At 44.8% G+C, this 24,590-nt stretch overlaps 1 protein-coding gene across 14 annotated transcripts in view; it reads left to right on the forward strand.

The window, feature by feature from the left end:
* Window positions 1–24,590, forward strand: part of AKAP13 (A-kinase anchoring protein 13) — a 314,895-nt gene that overhangs the window by 255,401 nt on the left and 34,904 nt on the right. For all 14 annotated transcript variants that reach the window (XM_043921539.1, XM_043921537.1, XM_043921536.1 and 11 more), the window contains 4 exons: window positions 1,025–1,154; window positions 7,537–7,711; window positions 21,625–21,692; window positions 23,940–24,006. In XM_043921539.1, the coding sequence (XP_043777474.1) occupies window positions 1,025–1,154; window positions 7,537–7,711; window positions 21,625–21,692; window positions 23,940–24,006 (440 nt within the window). The remainder of the gene's footprint in view (window positions 1–1,024; window positions 1,155–7,536; window positions 7,712–21,624; window positions 21,693–23,939; window positions 24,007–24,590) is intronic.

The raw sequence follows: 24,590 nt of genomic DNA on the forward strand, positions 1-24,590 counted from the left end.
CCTTTGTCTTAGTAACAGACTGCTTTATATTCCAAGCAGTATTTTAAATATAAATAGACTTGAGCTACTGAACAGGACCCATGTGGTCCTACTTGTCTCTGCTCTCACAGAAGCCCTCGAGGCAAACACTAGTTTTCCATGGAAAACTTCTAGCATAACTGTTCTGGGACCCTAGGAAAAGTAGTTTGAATAGGTTTCTATATAATAGATGATGTATTATGTAACAGTTCTACGTAGTTGTATGTATACACAAATGATAGTGTGTACAAGGGCCCAGCATTGTTTGAGGAACTCAGCCTTTGTGAGTTTCCCAGGGTCTGGAGATGCCCATCATGGATGGGCTTAGGACACAGGTGTCATAAGCAAGTAGACCAGTACCTCCAGGTCTCTGAAACTCCTCCAGTAGCTCTTTCTGCACACAGTGCCCGTTATACCTACCATGCAATATATTGTCTCCTTAAATCGTGCTTAACTGAATTCACATATTGACGGTCCAGTGTGCCAGAAACCTAAAGAAAAGGTGTGATCTCTGCTATGAGGGAACTTGTATATGCATTCAGTCATAAAAACTCCTTGGTTTGCATCTGTGGGTTTCTTTTTAGACACCTGTTAAATGCAAAGACGTTTATACAATGGGTGCTGTTTTAGGTTAAGCAATTTCAGATAAAGTAATTAATGACTAATTAATCATTAATTCTAATCAAAAATTAGCATCAGATCCCTGAAAACCCATTGGTGAAACACTAATAACTGACATAGAAAATTTAGCCAAGTTTTCGCAATAGGACGTGAGCACTGTGGTATGCTCTGTTGTTGGGTTGATATGATTATATAAAACCATTTAGCAGCCTCTGGCCACCCTTACTCCTTTGCCCATTTGCACGTTAGCATGTAAGTTGGCTGTAACTTGTAGCCAGAATAATACCTGACAATCATGGTTACAAAGAATTATATGTAGAGTGTTTTAATTTTTAAAAAACCAACTTCTGTAATCTTTTTAAAAACTCTTCTGTTTTCTATTTAGTATAACAGAAGAGAACTTTAATTTCCTGCCACAAAGCCCCAAGAAAGATTTTGAAATAAAGAGTGGAACCAAAGTCAGTCGTACGTTCAGCTACATCAAGAACAAAATGTCCAGCAGTAAAAAGAGCAAGGTGAGTACTGTTGTGGGGTTTCTGTGTGACCCCTCAGCCAGCCCTCCGTAGGCTCCGGGCACAGCACACAGCGGGAAACTAACTACATGATGGGGTCCTGTGGAATTGAGTTGACAGATGCTGGCTCCAGGAAGCTAATATCTGAGGAAAACTAACAGCAAGAAAAACAGCCATAAGAGATAACACTACTAATTGAATTTTTACTGTATGCTGAGAGCTTCCCATGTATTGTCTGATTTAATCATTTGCACACATTGTAAGGTAGATATTATCTCCCTTTATTAGGAGTAAGGTACCTCATCTGGGAAAAAACCAGGAATAAAAAGTACCTGTAATAATCCCACATAGAGATAAATACTCTTCTAATATTTTTTAAATATATTTTTAGAAAGGAAAAAAACAGAGTTAACTTTCTTATACTAATTCCCATTGCTAAACAGGAAGATTATGTTTCAAATCAGTGAGGAAAACTCTCTGCCTCTCACTTTCCTACACTCTATTCACCCACCTAACCTCCAACAACATAAGGAGGAAAGAAACTGAGACTCACTTAAGGACTTCTTGCATGGGAATCACTATATATCTGTGTGTTATATGCATACACTCAGGTACATAATTTCTAAGTTTTTAAATGAGGTAAGATCTCTTTCCTTTGAGCGAATACTAGGTTTGGTCATCACTCAGATTTTTCCAGAAAACCTGCCATCACAATTACATTTTCTCCTCATTTCACCTGCCCAGGTGCAGAATGAACAGAAAGTAGGCAAACTAGAAGACTCATGAAGAGTCTAGCAATCTGTGTTTCTGGAATGGTCTCATATTTAAGCGTTAACCTCATGCTTAGTCTTGTTTTATAATTCAAAACAGTTAAGGTTAAAGAGGGCAGGACACTTATTATTCTTTGTGTGGCAGCAGGGCTGAAAATAGAGCCGTGTCTGTCTTATCAGCTGGCGTGGCCGCTGGCAGGCATCAACAGAAGAAGGCCTCCTTGAAAGAGCAGTGTTAATGGGCCAAGTGTGTTTGAATGGAGTCAGCATTCTGCCAGGTGCCGACGGGCCTCTGGAGGAACCAAAGCACACGGTCTTTACCTGGACGACTTTTACCATCTGTTCGGATGATTTCAAGTGTTTCTCTTGCCTTTTATTTTGGTTTTAAACCGTGAAGTCTTTTCTCCAAACAAACTTTTAAGCAGAAGACCAGGGTAAAGTGGAGAATTCCCCCCTTTCCATCCATCTCCTTCGTGACACCAGCTTAGGGGCAGAGTAGTGAATACGTCGCTGATGGCTTTGGGGAGGCAGTACAGGCAGGTGTGAACGAAACGACGTGAGACTGAACGCAGAAACTGGGACCTGACCTTCAAAAGCATCTCGCACCGGTCTCCTTTTACCAACCGCGGCACAGAGAAGTACGCTTCAGGTCACAGACTAGGTCATATCTCGTGATCTGACGTCTACCAAGTAATACTGTTCATTTCATGTTCACTCTTCAGCAAGAGTGAGCTGCACAATGTCTCTTTCCTTTAATTTTTTCAAATAATTTCAAAGGACTGGAGTCTGGAGTTTGCTAGGAGAGGGCTGAAAAGGGGCAGGCAAAAAGAAGGTAATTTGTGTGCAAGTGCAGCCTGTCAGCAGCAGCAGGGCGTCTTCAGGTGACCCTTCACCTCCCATCTTCTCTTTGTCAGAGTGACTGCACTCTTTTGCAATGAGACTGCTTCCCCTTTCAGGCTCTTGACCCCAAGATTTGGTCTCTGGCAGCTTGTGCTATCTTTGCTGCTGCTGCTGCTAAGTCGCTTCAGTTGTGTCCGACTCTGTGCGACCTCATAGATGGCAGCCCATCAGGCTCCTCCATCCATGGGATTTTCCAGGCAAGAACACTGGAGTGGGTTGCCATTGCCTTCTCCAGTGCTATCTCTAGCGATGGAAATTCTCCAAAAGTTACAAATCTGTAACCCTGGATTGCAATCCATTTCACATTATCAGGGGTGTAGGCACCCCTTTAGCCACATTATTGTGTGTTAAGAAGCTTAAGTGTCATCTTTGATTGTTGTTACCAGCTTACTTCAAATAAGATTGTTTTGTCCTCACAAAGGATAGCTCAGCTTTTGTCCATATACCAAAAGATAGTAAGAAACAGGAGAATTGGTGAAGAAATGCATTTTATGATGATATTGTTGTCTAGTCACTAAGTCATGTCCAACTCTTTTGTGACCCCATGGACTACATAGTCCACCAATCTCCTCTGTCCGTGGGATTTCCCAGGCAAAAATACTGGAATGGGTTGCCATTTCTTTCTCTAGGGGATCTTCCTAACCCAGGGATCAAACCCACATCTCCTGCATTGCAGGGGAATCTTTACCACTGAGCCACCAGGGAAGCCCCACATTTTATGTTAGGTTGCGTTAAATACGTTGTCTGTCTTTGCCATTGTATCCACAGGAGGGCTTTTCCGTTCAGAAATGTTTGATTCTCTAAAAGGATAACATAAAAATGAGTGAATATTTTCTTCGTGTCATGATGCTGGCTCTACTGATTTTCTTACCCATTGAATAGTGTTACTTCTCCTAAAAAATTGAAACGCTACTGCAGATGTTAGCACTAGTTTTTTAGTGTAAGCACTCTCTATAAAATATACTGTATGTATAACATAATATACGCTATATATATTTTCGTATCTGTAGCCATGTGAGTATGAGGCATTTGGGGGAAATGGAGTATTGATCCTTTATAGGTCCTTTCAAGAATTCTCGTTAACTGGCATGAGTTAATAGATAAATATGTTGAGCCGTGTGTGTGTATGAAAGAGGGAGAACCTAAACAGGAAATAAAACAGGAAGACTGGCAGGCAGTTTCTGCTTTTGTGTTTTAGTATCTTTAAGAAGTAGTACTGTTTCCTGCTAAGTAAGTCTGCTTGCTGCAGACTCATAACATAACAGACACACACACATAGTATATATGTGTGTGTGTGTGTGTGTGTGTGTGTATATAAAATGTCCTCATTACAGAGGGAGTGGGGTGTGGCCCTCTCTAAACCATCCTGTCACATCGATTTTTTTTTTCCTAAGCTTTCCTCTTTGCAGACGAGTAGGAAATGGTCAGAGATGTTTGAGACAAATTCTTAATCTGATTTGAAGTAGGCCTTTTTGGATGCAAGGATTAGATTCCTGCATAGATGTTAATCTACTCCCCGGCTTCATGACAAGACATTCAACTTCACCTCCCAGTTCCTGTGAAGTGTCTAAAACAGAACTAAACATCTTAGCCTCTCAGAGGTGCTAACTAGGGTAAAGTAGTGTTTGCCAAGACTTAAAGCAACGTTAGATATCATCATCTCTCTTGTTTCTTCAGTTCCTTAATCATAGTATACTTTACAGTTTTCCAGAGAGTTCTTTTTTTAATGTAATTACTTGTCTAAAATGGTAGGTTTAGAAGAATCAAAATATCATTTCCCCTCATTGTATCCTAGTGCAGTTGTCTCTTGCATTATTCCCGTTAAATATTACTAGTTTCCATTTCCCCAGCACACAGGTTTAAGGCATTTTGGCAGGAGATAAGCCTGGAAAAATCAAACTTCAGAAAACAGCCAATCACTGCCTTTCCATAGGCGACTTCACCAAAAAAGTTTTCTTTAGAAACATATGGCTTTTAAAATGAGGACATCTGTTTAAATAGATGTGTTCCTTAACTTGCAGCATTGGGGAAAAAACCCGCCTCATTTTGCCAGGGCTCCCGTCCCACCACTTAAGCACTGCCCACTCACAGCGTGTGCAGGGGAGTTTGCCCCCGTCGCGCCCTGGGTCCTCTCTGCCCGGGCGGCGGGCTGCTCCAGCAGCATGCAAATAGTTAAGCTTTTCTTGAGGAAACCCGCAGCCTCAGCCCTCCCCCGTTCCTTTTCTCCACCAGTCCCCAGCTTCCTCTTACAGTTTCTCTGGTGGTTGCTCTAATGGCAGCTCAAAATTGCCAGGCCCTGCCCCGCCGGCATGAGCCCCTCCTCCCGTGAGAGCATATTTCCTGGCATGGGGGTCGAATCATGTCGGCAAAATGGGGTCGTTTTCATGAAGCACCCCTCATAACAGTGAGATTCATAGGACCAAGGCATGGGGAGGTAAGCGCCTGACTTCTTTACAGCACTAGCTTCCGATCAACAGAGACAGACACAGTGGAGTCTGTTTTGTTTTGTTTTTATCCTTGGAGGAGCTGGTCAGGGTTCTCGCAAAGGATGGGGAGATTATCTGTTCAGATTTGAAGAGCATAGCAAGGCTTGGGGGAGAGTAAGCTAGTTGCCTACAGATTTTCTTAACTCTCAGAGCAGCTTTTTTAGCTTTCTTGAGCAAAAAGCTCAGGTGCTCTTCAGTTTAACATTTTGTATATAAGAAGCCTTTAGCAAAATTTAGTTCAGAGAAAAATTGTTAGAAAAACTCCGTTTCTTCATACTGATTTCTGTTAGTTTTAGATACTTTAGCAGTTAACGAATTTTCACTCAGAACAGTTTCCTGTTTTATAAGGTGAAGTAGTTTGTTTTTCCTCCCTTCCTTTCCTATTGTTTTTTATAGTTCTAAAGTGTAGCAATTTGATTCTTAGATTTTTATCATATGCATGCTATTAACACAGGGGGCTTCCCTGGTGGCTCAGAGGGTATTAACAAAGGACTTTATGCGAATCACAGATTTAGCAGACATTCACCATTTCAGGATAGCAGATGAGTTCTGAATACAGTCAGAAGACCTGGGTTTCTGATTTTATCTGCAGATCATTTGCTGTGTGACATTCTGTGAGTCCACAAACGTCTCTAGTCCTTGGCAGTAGAATGCAGTGACCAAGAGCTGAGCTTTACAGTTAGCAGATCTGAAAGTTAGCTCCAGCTTGGGCAGGTACTGGTGTATGACATGAGCCATCTCTCAGCCTCGGCTCCTCGAGTGTTACACAGAAATCAGAGCTGGTCCTTACACGCCATTGGGTTGTTAATGAGAAATTTCATGTCAGTTGCTTTCTGCAGTGCTTGGCACATAGTGATTGTTCCAACTCTTGCCTGCTATTATCTTTGTTATTTATCTTTTCAGTTAGGAAATGGGAGGCATAAACGCCCACCCTACTCACTTCAGAGTTATTGAATCAGATGAAATAATGTAGACAGAAAGCATTGATTGAAAATCCAAGACCTTTGGTAGTTGTCATGATCACTAACTTCAGCGTCTCTTTTTTCAGGAATTGTTTTGGATGACAGCAATAGTATTGTTATATGCCCTGGAAAATGGGTACCCTAACATTGGTGATGACGACCACTACTAAATCCATTCCTCCTACCTCTGTAAATTGCAATTCAGGGTCCAGTTAGTGTGAAAGAAAGTTATTCATTTGCTGTTGATTAACCAGCCAAGTGTCTGTCTAACCATGTCTGGAAGGACCTTTTTATGAAGAGTGTGTGGTTAGACCACACAGTCCTCATCTCCTAAGGGTAGCGTGTACCTGAAATGCCCCTGACCGCCTTGGATATTTTACCAAGGGTCTAGCACTCATTAGTATTTCTTTGCGTTTTTAGGGTTTAAACCCCTCCTCCTCCAGTTTGAAAATTGCGCCAAAGCTGAACCTTGAAATTAATTAGTAAGAACAGCAAATGTCTATATGGGGGATAGTTCATATTTCTGGCTAGAGTAGGGGAGGCAGTTATCAGATATGTGCCCTCTCTTGAGGGTATGTGGTGGGTGGGAGGCAGTCATGGGGAACCTTGAGTCATTTTTCACGCTGCTCAATCATCTCTCCCTCAGGCTGGTCTCACAACCATCGCATCCTTCCTTCTGCTCCCTGCCCTGCTACTGGGCTCTGCGCTGGCTTCCCCCATGGGCTCAGCGTGGCTGTCTCGGGAGGCCCCAGGGCCACCGCAGGCTCCTCCTCCCCCAGCACCCATGCTGGTCCCTAGGCAATGAACGTGTTGATTGGCATAGCTTCCCTGGTGTCTCAGATGGTAAAGAATCCATCTACAGTGCAGGTGATCTGGATTCAATCCCTGGGTTGGAAAGATCCCCTGGAGAAGGCAGTGGCAGCCAACTCCAGTATTCATGCCTGGAGAATCCCATGGACAGAGGAGCCTAGCAAGCTACAGTCCATGGGGTTGCGAAGAGTCAGACACAACTGAGTGACTAACACTTTGACTTTTCAAGCCAGGGACAAAACTGTTCAACCTGCCCAGTCCTCCTAAGGTTTTTCTAATGCAACTCAAATGCACACAACTTAATAAAAAAATTTTTTTATGTCCAGGACAGCATTCCTAACTTTGATTCAAAACATTTACCAGCCACTGTTGACCACAGGTAGCCCAGTAGCTTTCTAGAAGGGAAGGCCTTCCAGTGTTCAGTTAACAATTTAATGTCGATTGTTTTCTTTGGCAGGAAAAGGAAAAAGAGAAAGATAAAATTAAGGAGAAGGAGAAAGACTCTAAAGAGAAGGAGAAGGACAAGAAGACTGTGAACGGGCATGCGTTCAGTTCCATCTCCGTTGTGGGTCCCTTTGGCTGCCACCAGTGCATGAAGTCCTTCACCAGCAAAGATGCCTACACGTGTGCAAGTAAGAGATGCGTGTGTTCCTGTGCAATAGAACGCTCCAGGCTCGGAAACGTTTGTTTCTCGTTTCCTGTCCTTCCCACCCCTTATCTGTTCCTCTTTGATGTGGAGAAGTAGCCTTTTTTCTGTCTTCCTTTAAACAGCATTGAGACACACATTCCAGATAAGAGAATACAGAGCCCTTAATGTTTTTCACAGAGCCCGATTTCAAATATCCTCTCCTGTTGACCCTAAGCCACTGCCTCATTCCAGAAGTCCATGTCAGCATGAAAAAAACCATCTCATAGCCTCACACCCCAAGGCCGCCCAGCAGTCCCTTGTCAGTCACTCCGGCTCACTTTTTACTCTAGCACTAACCATTTGCAGTTCACGGGCCATATGGAAACAGGCTGCAGTTTGCAGACCCTTGCTATGAGGCGTTACGTCTCAAAATGCGGTTGCACACAGAAAAGAGTCGTGCTCATCGTGCACACCGGGGAAAATCAAGGAGGCCGCTTGTGGTCAGACGTGGCTGAAGTGAAGGGCCAGTCATCCAGAAGGCGGACGTGATGAGCGTCACGTTACACCTGTAACCAGTTTGGACCGAACAGTGACTAACCCCGTCCCCAAGAAGCACTGCCCAGGCCATGATGTCACGACCTGGTCTTGATTTTAGTCATTTGTGTGAAATGTCGTGAGTGACTTGTTAACTCAAGATAGTTAATTTACTGAAATTTGAAAAATTTTTAAACTGTATCTGAACAGAGTCAAGAGTTACAATAATAATAAACAGCCGCTTACCTCCTTAAATGTTAGAGGCAGAGTGGAGTGACAGTGGCAAAGAGCCCGTGTTATCCATGCTGCAGCTGTTGTGACTTTTTAGACAACTGGTGTTAACGCACACATGTTCCTAAAATGCCTCTTATGGATATATTTTACTCCAAATGTTGTCTGCAGCCCTCTTTGTTCTGCTGTCCTGTTTTTCCTTAAAGAAAGCCTCTGGGGAGCTCTCGTGTCTGTATTCATCCTCGTGGGCAGATATCACACACATGTATGCCCTCCGTCGTGTGTAACTTACCAGGAGATAGAGGACTCCAGTGTTGTAATACGTCTGTGCAACCTCTGGGAAACAAAAGGCTGTCACTGTCCGTATGTCCCCAGCACGTTAGTCTGGAGCTCAGGCTCTGAAAGGACTCATTCTTAGGACACTGGCCACTTGTCGCCAGGATAATTTCCTAGCTGCTAGACACAGTTTCTCAGTACTGAAGCGACTTGGTTGTCTGGGGCGGTGGTCACCAGGTCCTTTTTGGTATGCTTGTCTACCATTAAAACATTCTTAGCCTACTACACGTGACTTCCCAGGTGACGCTGGTGGTAAAGAATCCACCTGCTAATGCAGGAGACGCTAGAGATATGGGTTCAATCCCTGGGTCAGGAAGATCCCCTAGAGTAGGAAATGGCACCCCACTCCAGTTTTCTGGCCTGGAAAATTCTGTGGGCAGAAGAGTCTGCTGTGTGTGTATGTGTGTGTGTGTGTGTAATGTAAAAAGATTACATACGTGTCCTATATTATACTTCCAAAGAGCTCATTCTAGGAATGAGAAGTCAGCGTTGCCATTTTCTTGTTTGCTGATCAGTTACTAGTTCTTTTAAGATTCTCAGATGCACAGTTTCTGCAGGAGTTTGTCTTTTATTTTAGTTGAAACTACATATAATTTATAAGTGATATTATTGAGCACAGGTACGTTTGCATTCATCACCAAGTGCTTAAAGTAAACACAAGGAGGACGCTGCTGTTCACACCCAGGCCTGCCACCCTGGTGCCTCTTCTTCCCTCCAGAATCACATATACCATGCGTCTGCCTAACGGCGCGGCGGAGTGAGCTACCCATGTGTCAGTCTGTGTGTTAGACACTCCATTTCTCTTTTAAATCTGTACCAGTGAGAGCTGTGGAAATTTCCTCCTCCACTGCAAAGAATCATCTCCCCTGTAAAGTGCCTGTCCTCCATGACAGGAGTGTTGGCCTCAGAGAAGAACGGGGAGAGAGCACATTTCTTGGTTGGCTGCATGAAATTCATATTCTAGCAACTCCCAGCAGTACAGCAGGCCAAACACCTGCTTTCTGCTATGAAACATAGTTCTTAAAAATGTCTTCTCAACAAAATAAGTGTTGTAGAAAACTAGTACATAAGTGAGCATGCAGAAAAGAAAATCTGCAAGCCGTGTACATCCTGATCTCCATTAGGGACTTGATTCATGTCAACCGTTTAATAACTGTCAGCATCTTCTGCCTGCATTTGCTAATGCTTCTTCATCCTGGTTTACCTTGCTTACGTGGTATCTGGGGGTTTTTTTGTCGTAAGTTCGGCTTCAGCTTCATAAGACTTTTCCCCCTCCCGTGGGGATCTCTGGAGTCCCTGTCCTGCCGCCCTGGCCCTGCGGTGCCGCAGTCCTGTGTCTGTTTCAGCGGGGATCCCGCAGGGTTTCATCATTGCTGGATTGGAATTCCACTAACCTCTAGAGAGAGCTCAGGGTTCTAGGAGATACAAATGGTGTAAATCCGGACCCTGGACTCATACATAACATAAAATTCTCACACCAGGTCCAGGGGAGGGCAGGTGTGCATGGTTTTTTCCAGGCTCTTTGGCAGGGCTGTTACAGTCTTTAGTATAAACCTCTTAACTATATTCAGGGGTCTCAATTCCAGTCGCCACTATGTGCCCAGAGACCTCGTGTCTGAGGGGGACGCTCTCTGCTTCTTAGAATACTGCACAACCAGCGGGTGGATTTGAAAAATAACTGAATAAAACTAACAGTAAAAATAAAACTAATAATAAAAAATAAATAACTGAATGCAAGCAGCTCTTGAAAAATCTTCATGGAGATTTTTCACATACTTTAGTGTTCTGCATCAGTGGTGGGTTGCTATGATTTCGATTTTATATACATAAAGGAGCAATGGCTTCCGTTCTGTCATCTGCTTCAGTAGTGGGGAAGAGCTGAGTGGCTATTCTAGGAGATCTTGGTGACTTCAGACTGAATTCTTTTTTTACTTTTAACTGTCAATAAGTCTGGTGGCACAGACAGTAAAGAATCCGTCTGCCAATGCAGGAGACACAGGACTCTTGGCTTTGATCCCTGGGTCAGGAATATCCCCTGGAGAAAGGAATGGCTCCCCACTCCAGGATTCTTGCCTGCAGAATTCCATGGACAGAGGAGTCTGGTGGGCTCCAGTCCATGGGATTTCAGAAGAGTTAGACGTAACTGAGTGACTAACAGCACCAATAAGTATGCATTTGAGTTCCTTATCGTAAATTAATTTATTCAGCAAAGATCAGTTGCCTGCAATAGGCAAGGCACTGTATAATTCATTCAAAAGCTGTTTGTCAGCAAATATTCTTTGAGCAACCTGTGTGCCTGGCACCTTTCTCTTATTTTTTTTTCCATGAGTATATTTGACATGTAACACTGTGTAAATTTGAAAGTGCCAAGCATTAACTCGATGCATTTGTATATTATAATCTGATTGGTGCTAATGTTTCCATATTTAGCACCTGTGTCACATCACATGATCCTTTTTAGTGGTTGGAATATGTAATTAGGAACACCTTTCTCAAGTTGCTTATTACACAGTGGCTTAGAGTAAGAGCTCTCAAGGTATAATCCTTGGTACTTACTCATTGCAGCATTGTTCATGTTGTGGAAAACTTCAAAGGAGCTAAATATTTAACAGTAAAATGTAATATATTCTTTAGGTGGAATATTATGCCAGTGGTGAAAATGGAATAGCTCAAAGGTCATCAGCAAAGTTTTTCTGTAGGGACTTCCCTGGTTGTCCAGAGGCTCTGAGACTCTGAGCTCCCAATGCAGGGGACCTGGGTTTGATCCCTAGTTGGGGAACTAGATCCCACGTGCTGCAACTAAGACCCTGCACAGCCAAATAAATTAATTAGCTTAAAAAAATGTCTTTCTGTGAAGAAGCTGATAGGACACTAGGCTTCGGAGGCTGGTAGGCGTCTGTGGTGATCACCCTACCTGCCTCTTGTGGCACAGAAGCAGCCATAGATAAGACATAAATGTGAGCGCGACTATGTTCCAATAAACCCGCTTTTACAAAACAGGTGTGCGCTGACCTCAGCCCCCAAGCTGTGGTTTCCCAGCCAGTGGAATAGATCTGCAGGTACCGACATATCTCCAAGATGTTTTGGAAACTTGAGAGGCAATAAATGGAACTGTGTGTATGATCCCAAATTATAGGAAACAGATAAGTAAATAGTAATTGTTTATGTAGCTATATGAGAATGTCTAAAAGGATATACACCAAACTGTTAACAATTTGAAAAAGAGGTTAGAGGAGAGATTGAAGGGGACTAAGTTTTTGTTCTACACTTCTGCGTTGTTTGAATTTTTTAAGACTGTACTTGAATATTGGCTCTCTGAGTTTAAAAAAAATGTAAATGTCATCTCACTGGTAGTTTCAAAGGTTTTTCTGCTTGTCAGCTGGTCTCTGAAGAAAGTGCAGACTGTGTTGATGTTGACTGAAGAACGTAATGGCTTTAAGCAGTTAGTTGGACAGAAGATTCAGAGAGAGTCGCTCTGTCACTGTGCTGGTAGCACCAGGTGGACGAGAAGCGGACCCCACCAGCTGTCCGTTCTGCATTGTGATGTGAAATACTATAAGAAAGTTGAGGGACAAAAGAAAAGGAAAATCTTGTTTGAAGACACAAAGAATCCTTTTCTTTGTGCTATTCTTGGTGACTCAGACAGTGAACAGTGAACTCAGATTCCCGGACTCGTGCAATGCAGGAGGCCGGGATTCGATCCCTGGGTCAGGAAGATCCCTTGGAGAAGGGAATGGCAACCCACTCCAGTATTCTTGCCTAAAGATTTCCATAAACAGAGGAGCCTGGCGGGCTACACTCTGTGGGGGGTCTCCAAGCGTCAGACTCGACTAAGCGACCAACTCTTTGACTTTCATAGAGAACCATAGGTTTATGGTTACAGTGAGTGGATGACTCACTATATACTTCCACTAGTAGCTCCAGATAACTTTTCAATTTAAGTGCAGGCTGGAAAAAGTTGTCTGATGTTGTCAGTATATGAATCATCTTATTACTGTCATTGATTTTTGCATACGCATTATTTTCGAGTAAAAAGAGTTGAATTATTGTTAGTCTGTGTTAGAGTCCAGTGACTCTGAATCGAACCTGTACCTGGCACATGACTGCTTTGTCAAAGAACAGAATGTCCACCCTGATGGAAGAGAATGTACCTCTTGTAACCAGGCATCCTAAACCCATTTTTGTCCCTCCATACCTTTCCCTCTTCAATAGAAATTCTCTTCTACTCGACTCACTCCGTGATGAAATAGAGCTAGGGCACCTCAGACTGTAGAAGTGCTTATATTGTCAGTAATAGTGTCTACAGGACGCCCCCTGGAGAGGGGACCCGTGTTGCCTCTGGGAAATGTCTGTGGCCCAAGGACGCTGAGCCACTCACGAAGAATCACGTGTGGTGGGGGCTGATACTGACGGGGAACAACCCAACTCAAGAGATTTGAGGCTTGTAGACTAAAGTTCTCAGCCACTGGTCTGTGTAGTAATTAAATAGCTCAATAGAACAGTGGTTTTCAGAATGGTTTTTATGGAACTGGTGTTTTGGAAGTTCCACAGACTCTGGAATTTATGTATTTTTAAGACTACTTTACAACCCACTTAAAAATACACTCTCAAAAGTGTCACCAAATTTTAACATCAACATATTAACTTTAGCTGTCAGTCTACCTACTTTGTTTGAATTTTTCCTTCCATCTTGAATTAATTGAAGAATGTAATATGATTGCAAGGCAAGCCATTTTTTAAAAAAGAAAACTACTAATATTTGTACCTACCTCTCTGTGAAAATGAAGATACTGTACTCTGTATTATGCATGAAAAGTGAAAGTGAAGATCGCTCAGTTGTGTCCAGCTCTTTGCGACCAAATGGACTGTAGCCTGCCAGGCTTCTCTGTCTGTTGGATTTCCCAGGCAATTGAGTTGCCATTCTCTTCTCCAGGGGCTCTTTCCAACCCAGGGATTGAACTCAGGTCCTCCTGCATCACAGGCAGATTTTTCACTGTCTGAGCCACAAAAAGAAATACAGACATAAATTAGATGCTGAGGTAGATACGTGAACAGCAAGTATAATATCCACATGATTGCTCATATTTTGATCCATCAGAACAGCTTCACTGTTCTCTTTCATTGCAAAAGTATATGTTGAAATTATAGTTCAAATATCTGTGCTGTTTTACATATTTGATAGCACACAATATAGCAATATTTTATTAAGGCTTTTTAAATATGGAAGATCAGTAAAATAGTGGGTTGACTACTAGTTCTGTGTTAACAGTGTTTATAACAGTAGGATGGAGGTTTTTGTCTTAATTTGTGATTTTAATGTTGAGTCACCTGAGTTGTCTGGTTCTTCTGGAAGCAGACTATTTCATGGAGTCCACTGTGCCATCACAAGAGTCTTCTGTCTGGAGAATCTGTCAGGGGGAGGAGCTATTGTCCTGATGGTCTCTGCCAGCAGTTCTTTGACTTACGGAAGTCACTTGATCTAACAGACGTAACAAGTTATCTTAGGTCTGCTTAGCACAACAAGGAAGAAGAGTTAATGCTTTTAGGTTTAAACTGAAAGAATCAGATGACAAAAAGGAACTGTTTGATAGGGCCTGGTTACCCTAGTGTATACCTAGGTGCAAAAATAACATTTTCAGTTTGCATACCACCCCACCTCAGAAACTTAGGGGCTCCCAGTCTCAACTGTAGTTTTGCAGTCCGCTCCAGGATTAGTGTTGAAAGAAGCTCAACGTTCAGTGGTGACCTTAAGGTCTGTGTGTGACAGGGTGCAGCCTGCCACTTGTAAAAAGAAGAGGAAAAATCAAGGCTTGAAAGCAAAGGAAACAACATGTAGTCATCTTCCCCAAGGAACAGAGGCAATGGGCTGATTCTCTGCAGCTTCCTGAAGAACAGGGCCTGCAGTGCATGTTTGTGGGTGTGAAGCACCGTTTGTGATTTTGGCAGGAAGTGGAAACTATGAGTAATTTGAGGACTCAGAATCTTTTTTCGCTTCCCTCCATCCCCTCTCATGTCCGGGATCTTCACAGGAATCTCAGGAAACAGGAACCTCCAGTTCCTTTACCTCCTAGGAAACCCTTGTGCTGTTAGCAACCCTTTCCTTGGATTAATATAATCCTGTTTGCTGACCCTGGAGCCTCAGACCCCAAGTGGCTGCTCAGTCAGTTTTGACTCACGGTTTAGAAAGATCAGCCACCTGGTCCATCATGGTCCGTGTGACGATGGCTAATGTTGGTCTTCGCCTGTCTTTCAAACATCTCTAGTCACTCTAATACATCTTTCTGCATGCAAATACTGAGAGATTCAGCAGGCTGGAACTTTTAAAACAAGTCAACATCTCTTGACCCCACTGGAAAACACCTAGACCCGTCTGAAGTCATAGTCGTGGTGAAAGCTGAGTTCCCTTGGTGGACTTAGGTGAAATGGTCAAGATTACAGACGCTAGAAATAGCCAAGGGGCAGGAGCAAAGCCTCCCTGAAGTTGGTTCCTCTGCAGTTTACTCCTGGAAAACAAACACACGGTGAAAGCAGAGTTCCCCCTTTGTCGGGAATAAGTAATTTAATTTAGGAGAAACTTGGCGAGTTTGTTTGTTTGTTTTAACTCTGCCAAAGCTCTACTCTTATTTTAGGATTTTGGTAACTTTAATAGAGAAAGGAGGAGAGCATCTTACCACTTCTTCCCCCTTGCAGTTATGTAAAGCTTGCCTTGAATAAGTCAGCTGTTCTTTCCAGCCACCACGAATAATTTGGTCTCTGGAATGCCTGGTGGAGTCCTTCAGCACAAGGAATCCGCTACATTCGGGTTTTCAGATCTTGCCAGTGGTTCTATTTTGTTTGCTTTAAACACATGCAAGATGATAACTGAGATTACTGTGGATTTATTTTCTGTTGTGTTAGCAGCTTCTGAGTACTTTTGTGGTAGGTTGCCTCTCTTGATTAGAAGAAAAGAAACAAGTGGACCAGCCTCAACCCAAGTAGGAAACAAAGAGTTCAGACTACTTGTGATGGTCTGGTTCACCTTGAGATTTTGTCCTAAAAGGCAGCTCTCTGGACAGTCAGGTTTCTTACATTTAGAGTTCATTGCTTAGATGGTGAAATACGTATAACCAGTTAAAGAAAAGAAGTGTGTTTGGGGAAAGGACGGTGGAAGAGCCTCAGCAGTAAAACCAGTTCTTACCCAAGCAGAGCACTTTGGGTTTTGCTCTTTGTTGATTTGTTTGCCAGCATTCTTGCAAAAACTTCTGTTAGGTGAGCCCTCCAGCTCCTGTGATGTAGCTCTCTTTTGTGGCTTTCGTCTTGTTCCGTATAACCAGCACTGTGGTTATCACACCAGCTACCGAGAATATCTTACAAGTCATTTGTATCTACGCTCTATCAGTCCAGACCAGGCCGTGTCTCACAGTCCCCAGAGAATTTAAACCAGAAGTTGCAGAAATCCTTTTTGAGCATGTATTTCTAACTTTATCAGTATTTAAATGTTTTTCTGCTGTTGTTGTTTTGTTGGTGAGTGTTGACATGATAGCAAGAAGTTGGACCTTTCTCGCCTTAAAGTTAGAAAAGTCTCTCTAACCCCTAACCTTTAGAAGGATCTGAGAGTTCTCCCCAACGTGGATTCTGCTGCTCAGACCAGTCTCCAGGAGGAAGGGTAGTCAAAGCTCTTCAGCACAGCCCTCCCTGGAAAAGCGTTGGACAAGCCCTTTCTTCAGAACCTGACACAACTCAGGAAGCTGAATCCTTCCTTTAACAGGCAGGCCTGGAGTATTCACGCCATTCTCTAATTTCATTTCAGTTTGGCATGGCGTCTCCTCTTAACTCTTCTTTAAAGCTGATTTTCTTAGGCCAGTCTCTAGTGGGTTGTTGTATTTCTCTGCTGAAGGTGAATGGGTGTATGGTATATAACAGTTCACCAAAGCTCTGGTGGCAGAGTTTTAAAAAGATGAAGCAACAAATAAGATGCGAGCTCACAGCCCTGTGGGTTTTCCTTCATATTCTTTTGTTTGATGCCTCCATGTAGCCAGGAAAGAAGCTGAAGGCTGGGTTGTTTGCTTTTAAGTTCAGAGGAGTCCAATTAGGGGTCAGCTCTGTTCCTGTAAACCATGGTGCCTTTTTGAAGAACTTTGAAGAATGAAAGCATATTGCTTACTGCTATTAGGAAATGTTTTTTGAAAAATAAATAAAAGGCCAAATAATTCTTTGATCCCCCTAACAACATGGTATAGAGTTTGTGACAGGGAGCTTGAAAGTGGTATTAGATTGTCTTCAATTCGTATGTTCTTGGTACTTGTCTGTTTTCCAAAACAGAGGTTTTAACCTCAAGACTTCAGCTGATGTCAGTTGGGCCGAAGTTTCTAAGTCGCCCACGTACACCACTAAAACCATTACCGTGAACTGAGTCCAGGACAGCTGGGTAACAAGTTGAGTGGTTTTCAAGTAGGTACTTGAGTGTGTTAAGCAGACATGCATGCAAACTGTTTATGTCTCAGACTTGTGGCCATGTTATAAAGTATGTTGAAACTTCAGCTGGGTTGTGGCTTTGGGGACGTGTGTGTCAGTTAACTAGAACAGTGGATTGTGTGAAAAGTTGTTTACCAGAAGTACATTTTAAAAATACTACTTCTGCTTTTATGGTACGTCAATTGGAGTTGTCCTTTAAATCTCAAACACTGGTCTGAGAACTTGAATATTCCTAAAATCTATTTTAAAGTAATTGCACCATTCCCACTATTTAATTCTCTATAGGGTGATGAAACTGTGGGTTTTGTGAATTGCCTGTTCATAATCTTCATACTTTTTTTCTATTTGATTCTTCGTCTTTCTGTTTTATGATGAGTTTTAAACATTTTGAAGATAAGGTTGTTAGGTGTGGCACTCCCTTTTAATTCCATTTCAAAATCTGTGGTTTCTTTGGCTGTGATACGAATTCATTAGTTTTCCCCATATTTTTTTCCACCCATGTTTCAAAGTATTATTTTGTGTTAGTAAAATGGTATGAAGAAGAGGTTCTCTTAGGATACTTAGGCAAGGCACAGAGGGCAAGGAAGAATGGGATTAAAGACAATGGGCTTCCCTGGTGGCTCAGAGGATAAAGCGTCTGCCTGCAGTGCGGGAGACCTCGGTTTGATCCCTTGGTTGGGAAAATCCCCTGGAGAAGGAAATGGCAATCCACTCCAGTATTCTTGCCTGGAGAATCCAATGGACAGAGGAGCCTAGCGGGCTGCAGTCCACGGGGTCGCAAAGAGTCGGACACGACTGAGTGACTTCACTTCACTTCATGTGAAAGGCAAAGAAAAAAGGTAGGAAGGGGAGCTGAGAAGCCTGTGCGTGAGGACATGTTGGGTCAGCAGGACTGCGCCATGGTCTCAGGCGTCTGTGGAGCAAGGGAAGGGAGATGGTCACGGTACAGTACCATGATAGAAGCAGGTGTGGGATACCAGAAGCTCAGAGATCACTGGGGGTCTGCTTCCCTGGGAGAGTCAGACAAGACTTCAGAGAGCTGAGTCCTGCCAACCCAGTCAGGGAAGGAAGAGTGAGCAAGGGACACTGTTGCAGGAAAGAGTTTGTTCAGAGCTCAGAGGTGTGGCCGAGGGGCTAGAAGTGTACACACACATGATGGGCTTAAGCTAAGTAAGGAGTGTGGCTCAGATGGTAAAGAATCTGCCTGCAATGCAGGAGACCCAGGTTCGATCCCTGAGTCGAGACAATCCGTGGAGAAGGGCATGGCCACCCACTCCAGTCTTCTTGCCTGGAGAACTCCGTAGACAGAGGCGCCTGGTGGACTACAGTCCATGGGGTTGCAGAGTTGGACACGACTGAGCAACTGACACTTTCACTTATCCTAAAGATGATGGGGGACTATTAAAAGAGTCACTTTCTGAGAGTCTGAGTCTCATTTTCTTGGAGATAAGTGGGAAAAAGTTTTGAATATAAGTCAATAAAGACAAATTTGGTCCGGCCCACCTGTTTCCTCTTTGACCCTTTGTGGAAGGCCGTTGGCTCGTGGGGCTTAAAGCCTTTAATAAAAGTTCACCAGAGTCTAGGTCTGGAATGTGAGTTTCATTGCATGATGTATAGAAGGGCACAAAGGCATTGGAGTCTCAGGAGTTACTTGGATTTCTGTTCGCCGATTCTTCTCTTTTCTGGGAGCAGTATGATGATTTCTTAGTCAAAACGTATCCTTATTTCCAAATAGCAGAGAACTTGACAATTTAACAAGGGCCAGAGTGTTCCAGTTCTTGAGAAAAGTATCCTCAACATGTTTCCTTTTCGCTGATTAGAATGAGTCACTCCCCAGGGGGCTCTCTGCAAAGGCTCCCTTGTACCCAGAAAGGGATGTTGCTGAGAAGCCCTGGCATTAATATTCAGGGATGTATAACCCCTTCATAACTGCTGACCTCTGGAGCAACTTCACGACTTAACGTGGAAGTGTGCATAATCACCAGCAGTGGAAACGCACAGCGTCCGTGCAGCTCCTTTGCAGTGTCATTCCTGGAGGAGAGGACGCTGGAAGCAAGAGTAGGCTTGCTTCCCTCCAGGTTGCTTCCTCTTGTTGATTCCCTGAATAAACCTTTCCCAGAGAGTCTCCCCTCATGCTGACATTGGGAATTGAACTTGAGGGTCTCTTCCGGTTGATGAGCATCAGAAAAATGACTGGAGAGTCAATTTCTCATGGGGTGAAGCTAGAAGAGGTTACTCAACAGAAGGCTCAGTAGGCCTGAGAGTTAAAGGCCCAGGATAAAGCTTCACCCCATCCCACTTCCAAACTAGTTCCTGCTCTGGACCATCCTGTTGACCAAAGGAGAGTTGCTCCAGGTGGCCTCTTTCATGGGGGTCATATCTGCCGTGATTCCTCCAGTGTGAACTGCCCCAACCAGGCCCTGAAGGATGGCTGTGTCCTAGTGACGATTCAGACGGCTAAGAAGTTGAAAACTCTTCTGCAGCATGAGCCTTGTAGAACATTTTGAAGTAATTTACTTCGAAAAATCCATCTCTTTCAAGAGATGCAGCATAAGGAGTCTTACAGAAGCACAGAGAAAGGGAATGGGGAGGGCAAATGTGGTCCTTTCACTTTGGAGGCCTGTGGAGGAGGAACCGGCCTAGAGTCGCAGCACCTAACTCGGGGAGCCGGGACCTGGAACACACGGAGTGTGACAGCCGTGCCTCTAGCGCTCCTTTTACTGTTAGAGGTGCGTGTTTGACCCCCTGGAATCTAGGCTGTGACAGGGCACTTGGCCTTGGTATAAAATAAGCATAAAGGCTAAAACGGACATTGGAATAGGCGGCATGAGAAGGCACTGTGCTAGGGAGACTCAGTTAAAGTTTCAGCAGTAGACGGAGACCCTGCCCTGGAGGAACACTCGGTGGAGGAGAAAATGTTAGTCGCTCAGTGGTGTCCGACTCTTTGTGACCCTGTGGACCATAGCCCGCCAGGCTCCTCTGTCCGTGGGAGTCTCCAAGCAGGAATACTGGGGTGGGTTGCCACTCCCTTCTCCAGGGGATCTTCCCAACCCAGAGAGTGAACCTGGGTCTCCTGCATTGCAGGCAGGTTTTTTACTCAGTGGAGGAGAAAATCACAGGATCATCCAATGCACTGTGACTGGTGGTGTTAGGAAAGAGGCCTGTGAGCCTGGCAGATGTTGCAGAGGAATGGAGAAGGCCCCGAGGTCTAGGATTCTGGCCTTTTCCACACTCACATCCTCAGAACCCAGACATATAAGTCAGGAGAGCATCCTGCCCTTGATTCACGGGTGACCATTCAAGGACCTGCGGTCCTTCCTGAGTCAGAATGGGAAGCGTTGCCTAAGGGCGGTGTCTGTTGATTTTCTCAGGGAGCCTTTCCCTGGGGAGGCTTTCGCCATGGAATCCCCACAGACAGATCTCTTACTTGCTTTAATTCCCCTCCAGCCTCTTGGCCCAGCTCAGTATGACTTCATAGCAGCAGTACAAGCTGATGCTGGCCCTCTGGAGGCCCTGAGGGCTGGGTTTTTTCTGTCAGCAGCCCTTGTGGGTCTAGGAGTTGAGATAAAAATCATGTCCTCAGCAGATTGTGAGTGCTGCTTCATCTTTCAGGAAGTCTCAGCTTTGTCTTTCAGGAAGTCTTCCACTTTCTCTTGAGTCAGGGCTCCTGGAGGTGCTGAGGGGTGGTTCTGATGATGTTTCTTCTGCAACTTTTGACCTGGAGTGTTGCAAAAAGCTCAAGGTGGATAGGAGTCCAAGTCAAAAGGACACAAATTTTCAGATTCACTCTCCGCCTGTGACGCAGTCATACAGATTTCAAAGCCCCTGTGATGGGGGTGCATTTACATATCATTTGTGGTTGTTCTTACATGTTTATGTTAATGTCTGTGTGCATGTGCATGTGCATGCACGCATGCTCAGTCGTGACCGACTCTTTGCAACCCCACAGACTGTAGCCCACCAGGCTCCTCTGTCCATGGGATTTCCCAGGCAAGAACACTGGAATGGGTTGCCATTTCCTCCTCCAGGTATGCAAATACAGATCCATACCACTTACGTATTGTTTGTGACACAGACTTACACGTCGACAGCAGACACTTTCACTTTTAGTTTTGGTGGCCTCTCAGCTTCCTGCCCGAGAAGCGCCAGGTTTGTCATTTATCTGCTCTTGTTTCTCCTCCTCCTGATGATGTCACACGCCTGCTTCCTGGAAGAGGGCTGCAGTCTGTAATCCCGGGTAGTCATACCCTGACATGTGAACGGCTTCTCCGGTGGTCCATCGGCCGCTGTGGCGGTGAAAATCCGTGTGGGCCTCTAGTCTCTGTGTGTTTAATGGCACCCGGCGTTCTGCTCTCTTTTCAGATTGTGGCGCCTTTGTCCACAAAGGCTGCAGAGAAAGTCTGAGCTCCTGTGCAAAGGTCAAAATGAAGGTAAGACATTTCTGCCTGAACCAATGAAATCCTCAGAGTTGGGAGACTCGAGGTTAGAGTTTCTGTTTGTCTTTTCATCATCCGGTACCTCCTTTGAGACTGCAGTAACCCAAAACGTTTCATCTCTTCTTGACACCCTCGGGAATTTGTGGCTTTCGGAAGATGAAATGCTTTCAGAACTTGTCCACATTAGACACACGTTTCGCTGTGATTGTCGTCTGTCACCAGTGCAGTGACTTTCTTCTTAACCATGTCTGCAGACCTGCCCCGCTCCGCACACTCCTGCCTTCCTCCTTGGGGACCCCGAGGGCAGCAGGTGGAGACCAGGGGCTCTGACGTGCTGACAGCCTGGGGAGGGAAGGGTTTTGAGCCAGCCTGCCCGGCATCCCTTTTCTCCACAGGCTCACGTAGATCACATGACGAGAAGAGAAGTGGGTGGTGGTCTACGCTCCGAGTGTGCACGTCACATAATAACACCCAGTGCACGTCAGAGGCCCTTGTAGAGTACGAGGCTGGGGGCAGATGGGCATTTAGGTGGCCCGTGTGGTTTTTCAGTGTTTCAGTCACTCATAACTGTCTTTGTTCTTGTCAGAAGAGTGCTCTCCAACACCATCTACACGCACGCTCAGCGTGCTGTTTGCTTCCAGTAACCAAACACGTTTATCTAGTGAAGTGGCCTCAGACTTGAGAGTCATCTCGGGGGCTTGTTATAAAACGACACTGGGCCAGTGACCCACTCCCAGAATTTCCGATTCTGGGTGGGTGAGGCCAAGGAGTTTACCTTTCTAATAACTTCCCAGAAGATGTTGATGCTGCTGGTCCAAGGACCGCACTTTGAGAAGCACTGAACTAGTGTAAAGACGACAGGCCTCTGTACCCTGGATCTTATTCAGCCCATGGACATAAATTTTGTCCAAGGACTGGATTTTTCTTTTTTTTCTACAGTATTTATCACCTTCTTGGGGCTTCCCTGGTGGCTCAGATGGTAAAGAAGTGGCCTGTAGTGTAGGAGACCTGGGTTCAATCCCTGGGTCAGGAAGATCCCCTGGAGAAGGGAATGCCAACCCACTCCAGCATTCTTGCCTGGAGAACTCCATGGACAGAAAAGCCTGGCAGGCTATAGTCCATGGGGTCATCAAGAGTCAGACACGACTGAGTGACTAATGCAAAATATCACCTTCTTAGGGTCTGTGTATTTATTACATTTACTTTCTGTGGTCTGTACCTTCCCCCCACTAGAGTGTATGTAAGCATCAAACTTGCCAGGCAGTCTGAAATCAGGAGCGTTTGATCCGTTGGCAGCTCCTAAGCCCGTAGAACAGAGTCTGGGCTGTAGGTCCTTAGGTGTTGGAGGCGAATGGAGGTGACGGCCCACCGGGCTGAGTGGCTGCCGCCGCCTCCGGACAAGATGCGCAGGCCCAGGCTGCTGCCTCCCGCCCTCCAGCTTGCCTCTGTCCTTGTCATCTGCCTGACCCCGTGGGCCTTTGAATTTGTGACCTCTGGTATGAGTGTCGTCATTGTGACTGTGCCAGAGAAAGACAGTAACAGGGCATCGCCTGCCTTGTGTAAAAGAGTGTCATCGAAGAGGGGGAGTCCCATTCTAAACAGACCCTTTTCCACTGATGGTTTATCTCAGACGAATTGCTTCAACCCGGAGTTTTCTCACACGTTGTCTCTGTTCATGCCACAAAAAGTCTTAAAATTAGCACTTTCCCTAAGAATTATAACACCTTATACATAAATACTGATCACTGGAGAGATGGAAATGAAAAGGGCACAGATGCTGCTTGTAAGGAACCAGCGTTGTGGTGGGGACAATGGACCAGCAGACAGTGACCATAATAAGGAAAGAACTAGCCGGGGCAGGGGGAGGGGGCGTACGCACAGCATTCTGAGGGGTACGCACAGCATTCTGAGGGGTGCCAGTCGCTGCCTCACTGGAGGAGAAGACAGAAGCTCATGGTGGCTCTGCCCCTGAGGTCTGACCTTGAAACAGGAGACTGCCTGGCCTGTGAGGGGAGAGAAGCGTTCCAGGCAGAGGAGACGGCTCTTGCAGAATTGCAGGCTGGGCGGGCTCAGGGCGACGGCCAGCATGCGTGGCCGTGTCTGAGAGTAGGACCCTGAGGGCCGTTGGCAGGAACAGGGGAGTAGCTGGCTTTGTGTTCTAGCTTCTTGAGACTTGACAGAAGATAAGTTGTAAAATTCATCAAAACTTGTGAAATTTATCGAAATTTCTTTTTCTTACAGCAACCCAAAGGGAACCTGCAGGCACACGACACATCCTCGCTGCCCACAGTCATCATGAGAAGCAAGTGTAAGTAGTCCGCCCGCCCCTCATGGCCCCTCTTGGCCTCTCTGGTTCAGGGCTTACACACACTTCTGTCGTGTCCGTTTGTTATTCTTAATCACGGTTTGAATACCTATTTTGTGGTAACTTAGAGAAGGCTGCAGTTTCGTTGACCAAAAGCTTGGCAGTCCACCATCAAACTCTCTGGAAGGTCTTAGAATTGTGTGTGTGTGTGTGTGTGAGCCTACAAGGCCGCTCTTGAGGCTTGTTTATTTGAGCGAGTGACCCCCATGTTTTTTGAAACTCCTTTTCCATGAGTCAGCAGTGAAACTTGCTTTTAGTGCTCTCAACATCAAATGAGATCTTGCTTATTAGACTCCTTGACAGAGTGCGAAATTATATAGTTTGGGGGTGGTTTTTTTTTTTCTTTTTTTTTTTTTTTCCAAGGTCTTCAAGGGGTACATAGATTGAGTTCGTCACACTTTGTCACATCAGCCTGTCTTCTCCAGTCTGTGCAGAGCTCCACTTTGGTTTTGCTGAATGTTTTCCCCTTTTCATTCTCCATCTCACTCCTTTCCCCTCATTAGTACGCACTGTGGTACATTTAATGC

The sequence above is a fragment of the Cervus elaphus genome, chromosome 13, assembly GCF_910594005.1.
Source record: "Cervus elaphus chromosome 13, mCerEla1.1, whole genome shotgun sequence".
In the NCBI taxonomy this organism is placed as follows: domain Eukaryota; kingdom Metazoa; phylum Chordata; class Mammalia; order Artiodactyla; family Cervidae; genus Cervus; species Cervus elaphus.